General features: G+C 38.4%; 1 protein-coding gene across 3 annotated transcripts in view; it reads right to left on the bottom strand.

The window, feature by feature from the left end:
- The window catches only part of LOC105670189 (UPAR/Ly6 domain-containing protein crok), a 123,926-nt gene that overhangs the window by 21,125 nt on the left and 80,369 nt on the right, over positions 1-22,432 (bottom strand). For all 3 annotated transcript variants that reach the window (XM_067359141.1, XM_067359139.1, XM_067359140.1), the window contains one exon: positions 21,504-21,552. In XM_067359141.1, the coding sequence (XP_067215242.1) occupies positions 21,504-21,525 (22 nt within the window). In that variant the 5' untranslated portion in view covers positions 21,526-21,552. The remainder of the gene's footprint in view (positions 1-21,503; positions 21,553-22,432) is intronic.

The following is a 22,432-nucleotide window of genomic DNA, read 5'->3' as shown; positions in this document are numbered from 1 at the left end:
GACAATGAAAATGTTTTAATGCCAAATTGCAACGTTAATTTTTCAACGAGAAGAAGCTCAAGGCGCATTCTTCTCTTTTCAGCTGAGCAAAAAATTGCTGTTTGCAAATTAATCCTCGCTATTAATATTTTATAAAATAAAGATATAATGCTAAAAATTGGATCACGTTATTGTCAAAGGAATGAATAAAAAGCCATTGCGGTAAAAATATGCCAGCAACGACGAATCTTTTCACCTTGTCACGATGGATGAGCGGATCGCGAACATCCGCGAAACGTCACCGCGGCGAGATTATTAATGGCCATCTATCGCCGACGCTGACGTCTCGCGTTCATGCGAGTTAAACGCGAATAAAAGGTGAAAGGCATTGATCAGTGTGATGCGCGCGCGATAGTAATCACTTCCAATAAATCGCGTTTCTCGACATGACGTGTCCAAAAAGTGTCATAGAAAACGTCAATCCGTGATAAGCTGTGGTGAAACGTTTATACAGTATTTCTCTGTGGAATAGTTCTGCGACGCTCTTGTACTTCGACCCACCGCAAAATGTTGAGCGTCTTACGCAAGCTACATATATGCAAAACACAATTTATGCAATTTACATGGGCACTCGATGTCGAGTCGACATCGGTGACATATGTGAGCCCGCTTGCCGTCGGCCTGCCACCGGTTTTGTATCCGATATACATGCATACGCGAAAAACAATTTATGTCGATTCAAGCCGGAATTTCGGTTGCTCCCAGGGGTGGAAAAGTTAAGTGCCCGTCCCGGAACGGTGGCCGGTAAGGAGACGGTCCACAATTTTCTTGCGCTTCGAGGTGGAGCGCAAGCCCCCGCGTGTGAGTTTCATTGAATATGAAACTCGCCCTCCGGCTATCCGAACACCCGTTTAAGTTAGGCTCCGCTCGCGTGAAATTCGGCTATAAAATGCGATTTATATGTCACGAAGTCTCTCGTCTTTCTATCAATAATAAAAATCGTCTCTAAATGTGTCTTAAATTTTCACGACGTATTTTTTTCTTCCGACAGTTTGTTCTTGTATAAAAGAAATAATCTCTTTCAATTTCTTAGCAATATTTTGTAAAATATAAAATATCTTGACACTAGGTATAAAAATTGGATAATTTTATTTGCAATTTCAAAAGTAAAATGAGAATCGAAACTTCTGAATTTTGTTTTCTTACGTTAAACTTAAGTACATCACGACAAATTTTCATTAACGTTTGCATTTCTAAGCTTAGTTTCCTAAAGATCTTTTATTCCTTTATTTAGAACTCTTATAAAACTAATAAGAGCTTATTTCACTTTTTTAAATATATAAAACTTTGACATTTTCTATTAATTTTCCTTAAATTGGTTTTCAATTGATAAAAGAATTGATCAATGAAATTGATAACGACTTTGCAATATCTTGTATAAAAATGTGTGTATAATAGAAAAAGCAGTAATAACAGCCGACACTCTGTACAAGATAACAATGCCAGATCTGTCCGATCAGCAAACTTTTGCTATAATGCAACCTGCAAAAAGCACGGGAGGCGGCGTTGTTTAAAGTTTCATGCGCCGTCGTGAGTTTTCGTGAGCGGATTGAGCGAAGAAAGCCCGCTATTATCCGCCAAGTTTCGTCACGGATATCGGATATCTTCGCGCGGATTTACACCTCGTACGCAATTCGTTCGCGTGCATCTAAAAACAACGATGGGCTTTGCGTTGTAGGGTTCTAGGGTTGATTTTAAAGGATTTAGAGGATGGGGGATAGCGGCGACGGACACAAAGCCAGACGAGAGCTCGGTGTAAACGCGCGAGTTTTCGAACGAAACGAAGCGAACTTTCGCGACTGACCGGCTGGTCGGACCGGTCATAAATATTCCCGGACAAGATTGAGGCAATAAATTCGCAAACTTTCTCGATCGCCAACGTTTTAATGGTCGCGACGAGTCTATGGTGGTGCTCGCCGCGAATTGCATGCGGGACTTCTGACTGAAAGCTACGGCAAAAGTGCAACAGCCCTGTGTAAAACAGCATGGTCACGATGTTCCTAAATGTAATAAATTTTTTCACGTAAACTCGGAATTAATTTTCGATTGAGAAGATTTTAGAAAAATTGTCAATTAACGTGACTTTTTCTATTAACGCGTTAAATAATTACTTTGATAATGAAATCTATCAAATTAATCTCTGATAAACTTGTAAGAGCAAAAATAAGTTATGTTTTTATTTTTAATCGCTTGGAATTCTATTTCTCATAGAGTCATTTGGAAATGATTAATATGGCATTTACATTAATGTTTATATTATTAACTTAACGTTTCATAGAAATAATAAAAAAGAAAAATAAACAGATGTTAAAAGCTTTCATATTTCAAATTATACCAACAATAAATGGTAAAAGCAAAATCGCAATATGTAAACTATTCGAATTCTAAATAGGCACAACCAATAAATGGTATGTTATTGGACCTTTCGATGCCATATTAATATTATATAGGCATATTTGATAGCATATTAATATTATATTGGCATATTAATAAACCAGAATGCTATTAAAAAAGATGCAACCACGATTTGGAATATCGCAATGTTTAATAAATCTCACACGACCTTCATTGTCGATTTGATTTAAAATTGTCGATTGTCGATTGATTGAAAGTTTTATACATTTTTCTACAATCTTTTCTACTAGAACTTAAATGTTAAAATGTACATTTCGTTAATTTTTATCCCTTATAATGTTATGCTTTGTTTCATCACAATTCGCCAAAAATTTTTTATCTTAGCAACAATTCGTAAATTATCTCGATACTTTAATTATCGAAAAATTTGCTCTGTAATATATTAATTAACAAATTTGTTCCTAAATGATATTCTGCTTGTTACGTGACAATCTGTATGCAATGTATCCAAAATCTGGTAGAAATTTATTATGCTGCTATTATTTCGTAATCATAAGCAGACAGGAGGACATTTGGGAATATCGAGTGGTAATGACGTCGATATCGATTTGGTTAATAATGAATGAAAGCGCAAAAGCCTGACTGAAAGGGGTTTCGATTGCGATAATGATAAGGATGCACGAGAGTGCAATTGGTGGTGCAACGGGGTACAAGCGAGCTAGTTGCGACCGGCCGGTTGATAGCCCTCGGAAATGCCTATTCAATTAAGCAGCGCATCGCGTTCATTCATCGCCAATTTCCGCGAGTTAGACTACAGGCTGCCATATAATAGCTCGTGTTTCACGATCATTCCAACGCGGCTCTTCACGCTACGAATCAATGCGAAGTATTCTCTCAGAGAGTATAGTATGAATTGCAATGCATGGCAATATCCACAAGCTTGTTCCATAAAAAAAAAGAAATAACAATTTCAAAATTGAAACATAAATTCGAAAACTCGCACTGGAGCATAAATTCGGAAAAGTCATTTTTGAAGCAAAGAAAAAGAGACTTTTTGTGCAAGTGTGTGTAAATAGATATAACATATATGTACATTATTAATAAAACAATTATAGTTAATAAAACAAATAATTAAAATGGTTAAATGTAATCTTGCTCTTCAATCAGTTTTTACGTAGATTTTGTCAATAAGATTTTTTTTATAAAGAAATCCGCGCTTGAAAATATAATTTTCACGCTCTATTATTGTTAACAGAACTTTAAATTCACTTTGTCATCGAGATATTTCTGATAAAACAATATAAAATGTTTTTTATATAAAATAAAAAATACTGTAATGTCTCATCGTAAAATTTTGGTCATAAAGAGAAATTTATTTTAGAATGTATCATAGATTTTTGGTCAACCAGTCACAGCTTTCAGATATCCGATATAATGTAATACTGTCGCACTTCGCAAGCGCGTTCAGCATTAATAATTCTTATCTTTTCATCCGGTGCTGCTCGAGATAGAAGCCTCCCTTGAGCTCCCTTGAATTGCGAGGACGACGACACTCGGGAATATTTTGCAGTCTTTTCTCTCAACAATTTCAACCTATCTCGATCTCCAGCTCACTTTTCTCAGAATGCATTTAGGAATGCAGCGTGACTTCCGGTGCGCGAGCGGAAGTTACGGGGAAAAACAGAGAGTGGAATATTTAAGGTGATGCGCAAGGAGAGAAGAGGCGCGAACGAAATTTCTCAGGAACGGAAACGCGAGAGTGAGAAAAAGATGCGAAGGGGTGGATCGGAGGGAGAAGAGATGGGGTCATCGACAGGTCGATAGCGAAAGCGGAGATAGTTCTAACAGTCGAAGAAAAGAGATCTTGCTTTTTATTTCCAAGATGATCTTTTTCTTTCAGCGAAACAAGACTAACTCATACCTCGTTAAAGAATCATTAGTAATGCTTACATTGCCGCTTTCGACTGACGGAATTTGTCATTTTCTTCTCAGTTTCTTTTTTTACCTGCTGTCATTCGCAGTGCGATTGGCAAGAATTTTCAGATCTTTGTCTTTGTAGAATAATGCAGAAAGAGGTGCTACAAAAATAAACTAAGACATCGCTTTCATCAATCTTCTTGCTTGTTAAAATAAAAAAAAATGAAGAATTTATACCACTAGGATTGTCTTCTGTTAATTGTTGAGTATTCTTATATATTCAGCAGAATTTACTTACATTTCGCTTTTCTGAATATAATATTTTTAAAGTCTTCAATTTTTTGTTCTTATTTCTGTTATCGAGCAGTTTCGTCTCTCGCAAAAATCATTCACATTTCTATATTATTTTAAAACACAATGTAAGACTAAACAAATGCATTATCAGTTTTATACATTGTGACTCGTCGCTCGTTTAATCGCTGCGGTACGATATATCGCTACGACGATGATATGTTTGCACGCGCGACAGCGGAAAGTTCGAACGAGATCTCACCTAATTACGAAATTCTAGGCGAAATTCTCGCTGTATCTTTCTCAGTATTCGCCCTGTGGGTGACGTGCCCGTGACGACGACGAAGAGATATGTACGCGGTGCATCACGTAATTCCAACTACGAAAGCAGCTAGCGAGCTTATTACTCGAGGACGTTCAAATTCGAACGAAATATCGCCGTGAACTGACTTTCCACTGTGCGAAAATCCCATTTTCTCGTTGTTTCGTACGCAGGAGTTATCAGGCACTCCTTTAATTCTACGATACTTTAGTATTAAGTAATTGTCTGTATATTGGTGATGTAATGCATTACGATAGCGATATTTCTTTGAATAAAAATGTATATACACTTTTAATAAGGATAATGTAATAACAAAAAAAATAAATCCTATATATTATGAATCGAATTTTTGGGCAAAGTTTTTAAAGAATATTCTATCCGTAAAAAGCATGAAAAATATTCATATCAGATTCAAAAAAATAACTTTTATCATCGATGAAAAATCTGCTCTTTGGAATCAAATTCTTTCTCAAATAAATAACAAAAGTAATATCAAAAATAAATAATATGAAAGATAAACAAAATCAAGAAATAAACCAGTCGGGCGCTAAGCCGGTATCGCGAACGAGTCATTCTGTACAATTTTTACGCAGCTTCAAATACCGGCCAATATCTTGGTAAATGTTTCCTTTCATCTCGCACGTCAGAGTTTGCGCTCGTTATCGGACGTTTCTCACGGATTTAACGCGAGTGGGGCGAGACTCAAGCAGGACCGCTCAGTGTTAGTGTCTCGTAGTGAGGGTGTTTTCTAAGATCTCTTTGCCGGCCGAGAACTTAGCGGGGAGGTGGGGAGAAAAGGAAGTAAGTCTTATCAGCTGTACCGGAGTTGCGTCGGACAGAGTCACAATGCCGGTACTAGATCGCCGCCTCTCGGTTCGCCTTCGAATGGTACCCGAAAATAGTGGTGAAATCTTCTCTTGCTCTTTCTTTCACAAGAGGAATTATTCGGTCCTTTTCATTTCTCAGTCCCCTAGTTTACCGCTGCGGAGAGTAAGACTTTTTGAGAGAGACGCGATGGGATAATTTGATGACACTGATAAGTGTGAGCGATGATGGAATTCTTATTTTCGCAATTAATAGATCGTTAAACGAAGATTTGACGTAACTTTGACGAAAACATGATTTTTTACGCACCCTCTATAAATTATTTATATGAAATTATTCTATGTATATTTAAGTTCTTTCAAACCTTTACGCACATTTTCATGTCTCTAACTTTTTTAAGTTTCCAACTTCTCATACTCACTTTTACGTCAAGTTCAATATGCAAAGTCTGGTGGAAATACGCGCAAAAAAATGACAATTACATATTTTATTTTGATTTAAAATTAAAATCAACTGAACCGAATTAAAAGCGAGTAAAATTGAGAAGTTCAAGTTTAAGTCAAATATAATTAAGAGCTGATATCTCACAAACATTTCTTCTCTGTTATCAGATATATCGCGATGCTCGGAACGATAGCTATTATTTTAGGGCAACGTTACTGGTGCGTTTCATCTCACGTTGAAACTCACGTCCGATCCGCGAGCTAGTTTGCGAAACTTGGCGAAGTAGGTGCGCGGCAAGAGGTAGAGAAGAGATTCTCCGGCGGAACTTACTAATAAAACTTTATACGTCGCTGCCACGTAAGAGTAGCGCCATTTCAGACGTTGATGCCCGCATGAAATATTCCAACGAATTCACTTCCGCCTTCTCCCTCCCATCGTTCACCAACGATATTCGAGCGATATACAAATCGCTTCATGCTTTTCCCCTCTGAAAAATTCCTACATGAGATAAAAGATCCCTAATTTTGTTTACAGTTTTATTTGAATACTGAATGGTCTTGTTTTCTTAAGTATATTTTTATTGGCATTATCTCTTCCTATATATTTCCTCAATTTTTTTTATACATTATTAGCATTCATTCCCAATTTATATGCAGTTTCAGCCCGTATCTGATCTTTCTACATGTTCCATTTCTGAAAAAAACTATATATTGCAAATTACATTTAATATGCTAAATTCCCTCCGTCCCAAAGTTACTTTATATTACCGCGTTCTCTCAGTCAAAGATACACAAGCATTCGCGGATTGTTTCCGCTCGCCGAGAGCACGGCTGATTATTTCTGCAGTTAGGCGAATATCGATCGTCCGAGCCAGTTTACAATCGGCCAACTACTGCCTCGCGTGGGGTAAGAACCAAGAGCAAATAGAATTTACGGAGCTGCGGCATTAGAGCGAACGAGCGGGGTAACTTCGACTTGGCATAATGCGATGCCCGCCCCTTTCGAGAGAACGGCGGGTCTCGCGAGGAACTTGGAGAGGACGGATCGAGCGAAATTTGAATAAAAATACCGTCTCGCGACCGGCCGAGGCCGGTCCCGGAGGGATCCCCCCGGGAGGCAAAATAAAACTTGACGTTAGGAGGGGCACGAAGGGAAGGGAAGGGCCACGGGGAAAAAGAGGAGCGGAGAACCGAACGGTGGGAATACGCGTCGAGTAATAGCTAGATTTTCCGATACACGATACTAGATTCCGGATCACGTATTTTCTACCCACTTGACTATTCCCTCCGAACATCGGCAGATACACTTCGACTTTGCCTCCTTCCTGAAGAAGGCCACGCGAATTTCTCGCCGCTGCCTTGTCGCGTGTTTACGTCGCTGAATGCGACGGGCAGCGGAACAGCCATCGTAAATTCCATCACGGCAAAAATCTCATATGAATGTAGAGGAGCTCTCAATATAGATGCACAATTGCATAACATCAAAGCTATTTTCTTTTATGTTTTCTTCTATTGAAATAACTTCAATAACGAGATTTTAATTTTAGATTTATAAATTTTCTATCGACAATATTTCAATTGGAGAGATAATTATTTGATTAATAGACATTATGTCATCTTTATTTTATTTGTAGCATATTTTTTACTTCTTTCGAATAAAATGCATCTAATTATAAAACATTTCTGAGAGATTTGTATCTAACACAAAATTCTGTCATAAATTTCGCTGCACAAATGTAATTAATTGCTAACTGAAATCTGAAAGGGAAGAAATTAATTAATATTAATTGTTTATTCATTGTAAAATTAGAATTATATGCGCGAGTCTGAATAATTCTTGCTAAATAATATTCTCTCTCTCTGACGTTTATTTCTCGCTGAAGCACTACTGAAACAGTATTTGCAGAATCAACGCCGCGGTATAAAGTCCTGCAAAATCATTAAAATTCTTGGATGTCTAGTCTAATTGGCCGGCGTTGCGTGCGACGAGCACGAGTACTCGCCTCGATCTCGTTTATAATAATGTCGAGAGCTTTGCGCGAGTATTGAGGGCTTCATTAGACGACAAGACGCGAATGTATAATTTCGTCGACGACTGTCGCGGCATCCGCTTCCCGTCTTAGTCCGGCGTAATTCAACGCAAACGACACGACACGACATTCCGCCGCGGTCTTGTGCTTCTCGCATCCCGATGTTACGCCTCGTAAATAACGAGAGACCGTCTTTCGTCCGTTCCGCGATGTAACTAAACGCCCGTTAACTTGCCGGTCCCGCTTTCGTCCTTCGTCACCGGATGCTTGCCGGATAAACAGAGGGTCTTTATACTAAAGTGCAGCTATTTAGCAGCTAGTTGCTCGCTCACTTGTATAGCTTGTTTCGTGGCGAAATTAAAGTGGTGATGATTGTATTATACCGTCGACTACAGCTTTATTGCACGAGGATTTGCATAAGTGCTTTCTCTCGGAATTCAGATTTAATTCTTCCTTGGTTAAGAAATAAGTTTTTAAATGAATTTAAAAATTTTCCCCCGAGAAACATTTAGCGAAATAAGAATATTTAACATAAAATTTGTAAACTTAGTAAAACAATAAATTAAATTTGAAATATGCAAAATAATAAAAGTTTATTTTCTAATTCGCTTTTAGTGAGGCAATCTTTAACGAAAAATTAATAAAATGCTACTTTGCATCTATTAAAAAATTCAGCTGTTTCACGCGTTTACTCGTCGCATTATCCAAGATGTAACATCTTACATTTAATATTCGAAATATTTCCTTTCTTATAACTCTAACCTCTGAAGAAAACTACGAGCGGCTGATGTGAAGCAGCTCAAGAACATCTTGCATCTTCCGGCCGAAGTATCCCTCTTGAAAGCAAACTCGAATCGTCGTCAGCGATCGTTATCCTTCGGTATTTCCTGGCCGTTTTGCGAGGAGACGAGCACAATGGCGACCGAACGACTTTATCGCGAGCCGGACTACTGTCGAGTTTATATCCTGATCGCGTCGAAAGCGGTATCCACGTAACGGACATAACAGCGGCCGACATTACGACGAAACCGGGAGTACAGTACCTGCAGGTAGCGAAAAGGGCAAGAGGAACGCTTCCGCCTCTTCACGTGCCGCGGGAGAAGCGAAACGATCCGGCCGAGAGGAGAAACGGCCGTTCGCGCAGCCTTATCACGTGCGAAATCCCTCTACCGGACTCATCTCACGTGTCTGACCGTGCAGCTACCTTCTCTACTGCGCGCCCCTTCAGCGCACCGATGGTTTATCCCGGGAGTGACGTAAATCCGAACTTCTCAGATGTTCGTGTAACACGATAATGTGAGACATAATACGAGGCTTATTTTTGCGAGACATGTGGCTAAATAAATTATTGTCCATCCAAACTTATTACACTCCACTTTGAAAGAAAAGTTTAGATTTACAAACGGATCCATCGAGATTTAACGATCGCTTCGCTATGAGTAATCGATAAATAAATTTTTATGAACCGAGACGAGCGTTATCAAGATACGTTTATAGCCATTCAAGTTAAAAGGATGCGTAATTTATCTTCATTCAATTTCAATATGTTAATGTGTTTTTCGAGAGGCAAAATAAATACGAGATATGATGCACTTATTGACATTACAAAAAGATGGAAATTATGCGCGGCATTTTACATTGCATCGCGGCAATTAGCACGATTGCGACGAATTTGCGTTAATTACAGGCAGCAATATCATTTCAGCGACAAGATACCGAATGAAAGTGCTTTGTGATACATGGGAATTATCGACAAGCGCGGAAGAAATGTGCGAGCGTATATATACGGTAAAATTGCACAGGCAAACAACGTTTTGGACGCGTTTTTACGCGACCTAATTTCGCAACTGAATTTCGCCGACGTAGTCGCTGTGAACGCAATCGCAACGCGATTCGCGTGTCGATAAACAAAATTAATGACGCAATAAATCGGACCCGTTTATCGGTCGACTTATCTCTGTTTCTCCCTCCCCCTCTCTCTCTCTCTCTTTCTCTCGGTACCATCGAGCGGTAATAAAAAAAATCACTGATCGCTCGTATAAAAAATGGTGCGAAGGATAGTAGTCGCACAACCCCGCGGTCCGATGAAAAACGATGCCGTGTACATTTTTCCCCTTCTATTGAGCATCGACGCATCATAAATGTCGAAGGGTACCGCGAACATAAATGTCAAAGTGGTTAATTGAGTTTTTTTTTTTTAGACTTTGCTTACATTCAGAATTTTTACGAGATGACATTTCAAAACAGTGGTGATGACAATTTATCACCATTTCAATAAATTTTTTTTATAATTTTTATTTTTTGCGCTTCACATTTTTGAAATATAAAACTAAAAAAAAGAAAAATAAGAAAAAAGTTACCAAAAAAAAAAAGTATTCCGAACATAGAGAACATCAAGAATAAAATATCCAGCGATTCAATACTTCGAGTTCAAAATCAACATTTAATCAAATTTGGACGTCCAATTTATTATCTATTGTTTCTTTACTTGAAAACAACGCTGCAGTCGGCGGGAATCCATCGTGAGAAGCGGAGGCGGAACGGGAGTTAGTGCTCGCAATTGCAATTTTATCGAGGACCGCGCGCGATCGATTAATATTCCGCGATTGCTTCGTCTCTATCGTTCCACTCGAACTGGCTGCTCGAAGCGTTCCTTTTGTCCGTTTTCTCGTGGAAAAGAAAAGTTTCCGCAGCGATTACGCGAGAGACACACACAGGTCGGGGTAAAGGCGGATTGCAGCGACGGGTGCGGAGAGTGCGCACACGGGCGAGAGGGGAGGGAAAGGCACGACGAGGAAATTGGTTTTGCATTACAAAGCCGGTCGTCCGTGACAATGGGACACTCCGTAGGCGCAAGTACGCGAGCGCTTTTATTCGCTATGAATTATCCAATTACATTATTATCCGAGGCCGCGCCTTCGATCGCGGTGCGATGCACCGGGCGACTCGTTTAATTTCGAGATCTCACTGATTTTCACGCCAAGCGAAATTTTCTCGTTTCAGACACGATTGCACCTCGCGAGCGGTAAAATTCCACGGTAAAATTCGCGGACACAATAGGTATTTGGAAATATAATCTTGCCAAAAGATAATATCGCACTGCCTGACGCGCGCGAACGTATAAACGCGGAAAATAAAAGCCCACGGGATATGGAGCGACCGACAATGAAGAATTGGATTATTCAGCCGGCAATCTGGGAATGCATGATTAAGGAGGCGGTAATAATTCTGATCGAGAATTATTTATATAAAAAGGAATGAGAGCTCTCCATTTATTATGTGATTTATTTCATTAGGTATCATTCATCACGAGTTTCTATTATATATTAATGTTTTTATTAACTTTCTTATTAACTTTTATTAACTTACTAAAGTAAAAGTTTTGGAGCTCTTTCTAGTTGTATTATTTTTGTTATATCATTCATAAAGTTTCTTAAGAGAACAAAAATTGCTATTTTATTATATATAACATTTCTCTACAAAAAAAAAAGAAGGTAAAAGTACTTCGTAATTCGCCGTAAAAAGAGTAAAAATAATTCGGGAATTTATTTGTGATATTGAATTACTTTTATGGAATGCGTATGCGATTTACGAATATTCCGAGCCGCATATATTTCTTTCTAAATTCGACCTATCGTAGAAAAGTCTTCGCCGCGGGCCACGAAATTTTCCCTTTGCTCGTATAATCTATTCCGTTCTCCTTCCGCACGATCGGAAAACGCAACACGCTCGCTACTCGCGTCTCGTTGCGCAGACTTAGGACTTTGATATGTATATCTTATAAAACGGGCAATGTCTGGAGGAGGAAAGGAAAGGAACGGCGCGCAGCGCAAGTGAAGCGGAGACAGGAAGTGGAAAGAAGCGATCCAGACTTTTCAATATCGAGCCAAGACGCGTGCTCGCTGGACCGTGACAAGCATCAGGGACATAATAAAGTCTGGATAAACGAGCAGGCCATCTCGGCCGCGACGATAGAGTTCAAAAGTTTCGTCCTGCGCCCGAGCTTCTTCGTTTATTTATCGATAGAAACTTTAAATATAGTGTAATGAGTGCATTTGTATCAAGGAATAACAGTTAAAAGTTGAAAGTAGTAACAAAATGTATTACCCTTCGCATAATTTTAAGTGGACTTTCCAATAATGGAATATTGATTGAAGGCTAGTTAAGGAGTTATTTACTCTCAGAACTTGGAAAAAATATAGTGCCCAATCATACTTTCGTAAATAATCATTATTTCACGTATAACTAGGTATTATCGTAGTAATATTACTAGGCTCTAACGAAAAAAAGTAAGAAACAATAATGCGGAAGAAGAGAAGAGAACAAGGAAAGAGGTAGAGCGTGCGATCAATTCTATTGGCCGTCCTTTGAAAAATCATGCTGTATATATATGCACCGTCGTCCTTTCCGCGGGATATTTGCCGCTTCGTTGGTTCCGTTTGATGAACGGATTCCCCGGTGAATGTCGGTGGAGAATATACGGCGAGGAAAAATAATAAAAATAGCGATCTCGGGCTTTCGAGGTGAATTCGTCCGGAATCTCGTCCGAACTGCCGATATTGTCGGCGCTTGAACACGAAAACGAACGAGCTGCCTGAGTATGCGCGGTCATCGTTATCGCGCGCCAATCATTGCGTGGCGTCACGCGATATGCAGAAAGTATTTCTAAAATACACTCAAGACTTCGAAATATGATAAAAGTGCCAATTGTAGCCACTTTGGATCTTCTATTTATATATCTTCCAGTGAATATAACAATTAATTGGTGAATGTGACAATAGCTCGACATCGACACACCGTTTTCAATTTTAGTTGCACTTTATTTCAAATGCAATTATTAATTGATAAATATAATAATATGAATACAAATAATAATTGGTTATTGCTCTTCCTTAATTAAATTAAAAATCGTTTTAATATATATAGCCAATAGAGCAAGAGCTGGATCGATTTGCTCAAAAACTCCTTTTATTTATAAATTTCTACAGACGTTTCGGCCAAGGTACGTGGCCATCTTCAGTGTAATACAAATTATAAAATTTAGTACATGATTAGAAAAGCGTTGGTACTATTTTTTGACTAAGGAAATAATAATATGATATTATCTTTCTCAGTTGTAGTTCGTCTCGGGATTTCGAGTCCGCATATCTTGTGATTTTCCGTCACGTATTATATGACGCCCCGTGTGTGCAGCTGCTGCTCCGGCTTTGCTAGCGTTTGTTACACGGCGGCTCTTTACGATGTAACGTTATTCCGGCTGCAGCAACCGGTTATGCATAAGGCAGGTCGAAGCGATACGACTAACGTGTGATTTGAAACGCGGCGCAACATACATCAAATGCATGTTGCACACGAGTCGCGCATCGATTTTGACGGAGATTCATGTTTGATACGTGTTGCGCCTTGAATCGCGCCACGGATTTCACACCGTGCTTGCATTAGCATTTGTGCGTGCAGCATATATTGCGTTTCGATTATCAAATGACAGGTCGTTTCGATAAGACGTTATCTTCCTTCAACGGATAATTAATCAAAAGGTAATTACCATTAAACGTATGATAATTTAATAAAAAGGAATTATTTTCCAGCGTTAACATTAATAATAATTTCACTCTAAGTAATTTAGATGATTATATTCCATCAACGCCCCTTTCTTTCTATTAAAAATGTGAGGGCAAGGGCACACGAACAAACTTTCCTATTAAGGGCGATAAACACGTTTACCGTGCTCCCTTTCACCGATAACCATTTTTAGCCAGCTGCTAGCCGTGGACGGTTATATTTACCGGGTATGCGAACCCAAGTGCGTGCAGCCGCAGCAAACACGTATTATTCCACAGTGGGGCATGACAGCCGGGACGATCCCCTAGAGTGGCCACTGAGTGTCGAGCCGTGTTCATGGCAAGATCGGTTTCCATCGCGCTAATGCCGCCACTGCCGCCGGTTTTAGCATAAATATCGCTATCATTCCGTAAACGAACACCGGCTTGTGATCAGATTATTTCACCTTTTTTTTCATTCCATTTAGGCGCAAATCTCCCGACAGAGATAAAACCAGAGTTTTTTTATCCACTTTTTCTTAAAAAATACCGAACAAAACTTATTCAAACTTTAAATAAATATAACAAAATTTACAAATTTATTAAAAATTTAAAGCTCGAGTTGTTTTAAATGAAAATATATTCCTTTCTTATGTCACATACATAAAAATCAAACTACATTAAAATTTATTTGAGATAAAGTTACGTTTATACGTATAATCGCTTAGTCAATAATGTGTGGAATTTATCGCAATATACGCATCTATATGTGTCTTTGTTTTCGCGCGGTGCAGCTACGATTACTTGCCGGAGGCGTGTACAATGCTCTTATTACTACTCTATGTCTAAATTAAGGAAGCGTTAAGGAAGCCGTATATTCGCCGCCGTCCCGTTTGCGAATGCTGCGCGCGGCATGTGAGCCGAGGTCGAAAGAATCGTCACTTAACGAATACGCGGCGATAAATAAATTAGCAACGCTAATTGACAAATTGCTAATCCTGCAGACCATTACGCGCGCCCACAATGGTAACAAATGCGAGCAATAACGTCGGCCGACCGACGTTGTGCACGAAATATAAAGGTTCGTCGTATTATTACCTGCGGTGAAAACGCATGGAACGGCGTGAACGTGAGAGAAAGTTAAATACTGACACTTTCAATAGAATGTCACGTAAATTGGCGATAAAAAAAAAGATAGAGGATGCGACTAAAAAAGAAAATGAGAAAGTATATGATAATAACACGCATATTGCGATCGGTGAAACGTACGTGTGATTAAATTTTTTGTGGATAGGAATACAGTTTAGTTGCATCTTTTAATTTATAATTAATATTATAACCAATAAAACGCGAATAAACATAACCATTATATTTTTTATTATTACATTTTTAACTTCTTCTCAGTTTTTCAGTCTTTTTTTTTCAACCTTTATATAACGACACATAGAGAGAGATATATTCTACAGAGTTACCCATCCGACTGCAAACGTCGCGACAAATTAAGTCTAACAGAGCTCGGGAAATTATTCTTTCCCGGACTTCGTTATACTAAATAAGCAGAATACACTTCGCGAACTTTTCCGACGATCCTTCCCTTCCCTCCTGGCCGCCCGCCGTGGACGGAATCGCCCAATAAGGCGACTGTTTTCTTACACGAGAATACGTTTTTCCGACTGCGAGCCGGCGGGTAGTTTATTGGCCCTTTCACGACAAGGGAGCTAATGTAGCGCCGCTGACAAATCAGTGCGCCGCCGAGGACCCTAAGCAAGAACAACACTCCTTCGTCTCCCTCCCCGTTCTTCCTATCCATCGAAAGTATGTTTATGGACCCCCGGCGTGATGGCGCCATTCTTTCCGGTGGAAGATTTGCTTTGCAAAATCAAGGAATAAAGATGATAGATGCACGACGAATAAATAGTAGCTACATCGCGATCGGTATTATATACAGTTCTTAGATGTCTATTGACAAATTTTTTGTTTCTTCTTCTTTACTGTTTATTAATCAAAAATTGCAGGAAACAGAATTTGCGAAAAAATGCCAATTTTGTTAAATATAAATTCTTTCCAACAAAAATTGTAGCATTAATGTATAAAAATCACTTTCAATAAAACTGATTTAATTAAATTTTAATTGTCACAACAATTCTCAAGTGTTTCGGGCACTTTTGTATTGCACGTACGCCTGACTACATTCTGCCTATTTCCACTTTCGCATTGCATATTGCGGCTTTGTTTTACTCATATTTCATTGATCTTTGGTGATATCGCGAAAGTATGCGATGCAGACAGTTCCTTGCCGGCTTATCTTGCGAAGGATGCGGGAAAAGCAGAAAAGAATTGCGATTCGTGGAATCATGAAATCGTGCGTTTGCAAATCGCGTCTTACGCGCTCGCGGCATCGGTACCTTTTCTCGTCGATCCGAAGAAATGAGAATAAGTTCGACATCGAAACTCGATTGGCACGAGGCTTTCGCAAAATTGAATTTCAAAAGCTGGGAAGAATCCTAAAGGTTAGCCCTTTGAGGATTCAGTTATTTCCGAGAAGAGAGTGCACGAATTTCATATATGAATATCTAATTAAGTCCACAAATGTAAAAGCGAGGAGCTAAAATAAAGAAAACGATTCAACATGTATGTATTCAACTGTGTTAGTCATTTATAGAGTATTAAAATATAATTTAGAAATGTTGAAGAACATTGTAAAAATTTTTGCAATTTTATTAACCAATAAAAAGAAAGAGACAGAGAAAATAAGAGAAAGAGAAAGATTGACCATTATCAATGGAAGACGATTACATCTTTTTCGACTGCAAACTCGCATTTATCACTTGTTAATTTAACGACGCTATCAATGTACGCGCTAAAAACTTCTTCCTAAATCTCGAGAGTCATCAGGATAAAACAATATTTTCATTCGACATTTAGATTGGAATCTGGAAAAGAGAAGATTAATTTCAAAGGCTGTTTTCCCCAGAGAAACTAGATCCCGTGCTTGGAGGCTTGGCTGGGGAACTTTCTGCTCGCGATGCTCCTGGGAGGAGTGCCGGACCGCTGATAACGATAAGAACAACCGCGCCCTGCCTTTACAATCGTATTCATGAGAGAGACGCGAGGGGTCTGGCGAAAAAGTGCGACTGGATTCAGCTTTTCAGGATCGCCAGATGGCATGTGCGATTCAACTCCACAAACGATTCCATTCCACAGTCATAAAATTTTTTATATCGATGTAGAACTATCGAATAATAATAATAATCAAAAAAAATGTAAAGATACCAATCTTGACAAATGTTTGTTAATTATGTCAATAATACGAGTAGGCAAAAAGTGCACATCTAATTTTTTAATTACTCGATATTAAAAATAATGTTTAAAGAATACAAATTTATTTTCATAAAGAGGCGAACGTTTCTACGAATTGTGTCGCGAAGTAGAAAGATTTGTCTACTATGTAAAGCACTGTATTCGATTACGAGGATGTTATTGCGTTTTTTTGCTTCAAGTTCCCGCCACGATATGTTCCGAGTTATTTTCATTGGATTTATCGATGGATTTGTCGTCCACAAGAGATTACTATCGTATATCCCTCTGAAAAAGGTTTGCGAAGAAAAAGTGTATTCGTTATTTGTGCGCGTTTTCTAATTTTCACTCTCTTTATTATTGTTCTCTCTATCTTCTTATCATCATTCTTTGAATAAAGACGCGTCATAAAAGTTTAAAAATGCACTTCTATTATATTATTTTTATAAAAATAAGTAAATATATCATAAGCATAATTTTTATCATTTCTTTATTTGATTAAAATACGAGTTTCTTCTCTCTTTTGGCTCTTCAATTTTTTGATCGTCGAAGAACAACAACGATTAGAGGGCAAGTTCTATCGTATACACGATGTTTCCATGAATTTGGCTTGAATCGGTGATTATCTCCGCCTTCCTTCTTTCACAAATCGCGCGACAAGCTTTGGATCCAAGAGGAAAGTTTTCGATCCTGTGGAATATACAAGGAACGTCAACGACATGACTCCCTATGATCCTCCGAGACCAGTTCGCCTGCTGAGATGTGCCGAGTTTCGGAGGATTACTAAAGCTGTGAAGGATTACCCGGACACCTGGAGAAATGGTTGATGTAACTTAACGTGACACTCAACCTTCCACTCTGCTTTCGTTGAAACAGACTTCAATATTTGATTACAGAACTTTTCTTCTCGAGTACCTTTTTTCCCTGCATTATTTTACGTATATTTCTCTTTTTCTGGATAAATTACTTGAATAAAAAAAAAAATTGTGTATCATCTCGGAAATTACTATAAGTTTAAGTTCTTTCTCACACATTTTGCTCGATAAATATTAAACATAACAAATATTGATACATAAAGCAACGTCAGTTTATTATACGATTGTTTTTTTATTTCTACATAAAAATTTCTAATGACAAAAAATGTAAAATCTGCGAATATATTATTTAAAATATTTATCGTAATAATATACAGGGTGATTCAAAATAACCTGATGTCCTTGCAATGCCATATTCTTGAGCGAATTCTGAGACGATTTTTCCTTTTACAAAATTTGGTTCGAATCTTAGTTTTCGAGTTATAATTGAAAATAGGTAGCAACTTAGGAGTTCGGTAAAACGGGCAGGCAGGGACGCGCAACGTATAATGAGACTGTCAAATGTTTACTATCGTCTCATAACGCATTGCACCGTCCCTGCCTGTCCGTTGTATCGGACTCGTAAGTAACAAACTATTTTCAATTATAACTCGAAAACTAAGCTTTGGACAAAATTTTGTAAAAGGAAAAATCGTCTCAGAATTCGCTCAAGAATATGGCATTGCAAGGACATCAGGTTGTTTTGAATCATCCTGTATATCACGTTGCACGATGTACTTATGAATTTCTCTCGTTCGCGGAAAAACAGCAACTTGTGAACAAAATCGCCCCATTTTTCCCAACACGCGTCACGTAATCCTGCATCCTGACAGGGCGGCGCGTTCGACCGCTTCTCGAAATCGGAAAAGGGACGATAAGAATCGAAATCGACAAATATTGTCGTCACGTACCGTGCCGGCGATAAGTCGCGCTCGTTCGAACTGTCCTTTCCTCTCCCTCAGGAGAGACGTCCACGAGAGTGCGGCGTTCGCGAGAACGGCCGGGAGAACGATGGGATTTTGTTGAGCGACGTCAATGGATCCGCGCGTTCTCGCAGTCATTCGTCGCGGACGTGAGTAAATATTGATGCGCGTGATCTGATCGCGCGTTCGGGATAAACGAGCTGTGGATACCAATTGCGTCTATATGTATACACCATGATACTTTCATGACCACTGCGCGATCAACTGGTTCGAGTGCCCCCCCCCTACATTTCTTCGGTTTAAAATTTAAAATAGATTGTCCCTTTGCAAAAACACTGGCTCTAAAAATAATTACAGGTGTAGAAGTTCCTTATTACATTACGAAACAAAATTGAGTTTAATTAGATTTTAATTCGTTCTTTGCAGATATTAAGCTCTCCTAGACAATTAAAAAATTTTATTCTTTTAAGTCTAAGTAAGCTGCATTCTCTCTAGAATTTGACAATTAGTTAACAAACTGCTAAATAATTGGAACATTAAACCAAGATTTTTTTTCTCGAGAAACTTGAGAACAAAAATCTGTAAAGGAATATTTTTAATAACGTAAAAGTATTCGAGTAATAAAGTAGAACACGAGGACAATAGCAGGTTATCAGCATTTTTTGAAAACGACAAGTTTGCATTTTAAAATAAATTTAAAAAAACGCGCGTTAAGACCATTTAATTTAGAATATATTTAAATTACTCAAATTTTCTCCGCAATGCTCGAGGCGAAAACCGATGGCAATGACGGCTGACTGATGGAACACGTCAGTCTGAACTATCTATTCCTTTCTCTCTCTCTTCCTCTCCGTCTCTCTCTTATTCAACCTGAATATTGGATATCAATAACAACAGCCGGGGCTGGCATCGAGGGCTTTTGTTCGTCCACTTCATTCGCGAATAGGTATGGTTACGGTGATGTTGTGTTCCTTGCTAGAGGACAATACGAGGTGTGTCAGATAACACGCGCTTTTTTTAGATCGCAAATTCATCAATAATTCTTGAATTATCAATTATTAAAAGCATTTAAAAGCAACGTATCAAGCAAACAGAGAAATTTTTTCTTCAGCTAACATTTTTGTTGATAAAATTTTACTTTAGAATGACCAGTTACTTAGTGGAAAAAGATAAGTTAATAAAATATAGTGGAAATTAATTTAATTAAACTATTGTAAAAAAATCAATTTTGAATTGATGAAAAAATTCCTAACTAAAGAACGTGAAGAATTTATGATATCTCTTGTACCAGATGTATTCATTATTCAGTTATTTGTATCTTTGATTATATTTTTATCACTTACAGCAGTTTTTCTGCTCTTTTTATATTGCAAATGCGCGATAACTGGTATACCATGCACATTCGAACGGTAACTTGCTTACGGAAATAGAAGACGAATAGATGTCGGAAAAGAGCAATCGGAGGAAACGGGGAATTCAGAGCACCAGCTTGGAAAGAGCTATGGTGGCTCGAGTAACTTCGTAATAACCTTAGCAAATAATTGAACGACCGAGTGGAGATAAAAGCACAATGCAACATTTATAGTATTTCGGAGTTATCGCCTCCTCGAAATAATGCTCGCGGCTCAATTCATTTAATATCGCGCCCTGAATTAGTCTTTATTAAACATTGCTCAACTCGTTTTCACGGTACGCGAGATTTTCGCCGGAAAAATCTGTCTTTGAGAATATATAATTCGTGTAATTTTAAGCGGAATAAATCCAGTCACAAAGTTACGGCAGTTTTGATAAAACAGACTGGGATATTTCACAAGTCGAAATAAAGAATGTGAGTCTAATGAAGAACGCGAAAGCAAATTTATTATTTATCGTCTACATTTAATTTTCTACTAAAAAAAATATTAAACCGAAGGAATACGTATCTTCTTTTTCAGCTTAAAGTCTCTCTAAAATGTCGCATTTTCAAGATCCAAACTTTTCGTGTCTAACAATCCGCGCACAATAGCGCGGAAAGTAACAATTCATTCAGGAACAATCGACTTTCGTAAGAATGCAGGCCTCGCTCGTCCGTTCGACCATTTCAATTTGCTAGCTAGACCCTTGTACAATGTGGCAAAAGGCGGAGTCCGCGATAAACTCCCCCGCGTAGACAAACAAGCGCCAGAACTCGAGCGATATATCATGCAGCCGCGAATCGTATATGCGAAACTTTCGCAAAAAGCGACGGACGCTCGCAAAATGTCTCGAAGCAGCCGAGAACAGTGGCTGCGGCGGGTCGCTATACTACACTTCATATACTATATACCGTACGTAACATCGTCCAATGAATCGCGGTAGATAGTGAGCCGTCCGGTGCGGCCGACATAGCTCGCACTCGCGAGTTAACTCAGTTAACCGAGAACTTTGATCTGCGATACCAAATAGCTGGCCCGCGCGGTACATTCGGTGCTTTGATTGCCGCAGTCGGGCTTTTAGAGATTCTATTACAAACGCCAATGGCGGGGATCAATATTTAAATTTCTAATGGTAGCGGCCCCTCCTCCCCACTCATCAATGGGTGCACATGAGAGATGCTTGATAAAGCGCATCGAATTGTGAAGTTTATTTTTAGAGTGCAAGCTTTTGGAGAAAGAGAACAACGTGGATGCACTTACTTGATTTACGTACAATTATATGTTGTCACCGGCATGGAGTCAATCAAAAGCGTCAAGTCCACCTGAAACCATGATATTAGTAAGGTAAATTAAAAATTATAAATAGAGTATATCAAAAAACAAAAAAATATGATAAAATCAAGTGAATAAAGAAGCAGCAAAATAATGAATGTAATTATTAAAATTAATTGAATAAATATCAGCGGATTTTACAGAGCGTTCTTTTTAAAATCACCCCCCTCCCCCTCCCGTTCCTGCCGTTGAATAAAAAGTTTAGATTAGAAGCGGAAACATGACCGCGAACTGGGGATGATATTGCAAAGGCCGTCGGCTCGGTAATAAAGACGGCGAATTAAGGATCTCGGCATGTAAATTGCCGCTGATATGATTTACCGGCAATTTGAATGAAGAGCGCGCGCGGGCCATAATGTCGGTTAGCATAGATTTGAATAAATTGCGAGTTACTACGACGTCATTAAACTCGGCGAATCTTTTTACAAGCTACTTGTACGCGCGAATATCCTGTAGTTATTATCGAGCCGTTCTCTCGAGCCGAAACTTCGGTAAGAAAAAAAAACACGGGAGAGACACAACGGGAACAGACGATTTTTAGTTTATATTCGCAATATTTTATTATCACTATTTAATAATACGGGTATTTAATGTTGTTCAGATAAATCTATAGGCCGATTATCGGTTTGGCAAAATCTATGGATTACCATGAATTATATGTGGTGCGTGTATATTATTTAAAACTCTTGTTTTATGCGAGTTTACATTGCACGTAAATCTGGAAAATAATAATCGGACTTACAGATTAGATATAATAGATGCAGTGTTCCGAATATTAAAAAGTATTAAAAATAATATAATTGACGCGAATAATTATCGGAAGTTTATTTCAACATATTTCATTCGAAACATACACTATAAAAATATTGA

The sequence above is a fragment of the Linepithema humile genome, chromosome 7, assembly GCF_040581485.1.
Source record: "Linepithema humile isolate Giens D197 chromosome 7, Lhum_UNIL_v1.0, whole genome shotgun sequence".
NCBI classification, from domain to species: domain Eukaryota; kingdom Metazoa; phylum Arthropoda; class Insecta; order Hymenoptera; family Formicidae; genus Linepithema; species Linepithema humile.
Note: the sequence above shows the minus strand (reverse complement) of the source record. Positions and strands in the feature narration are given on the sequence as shown.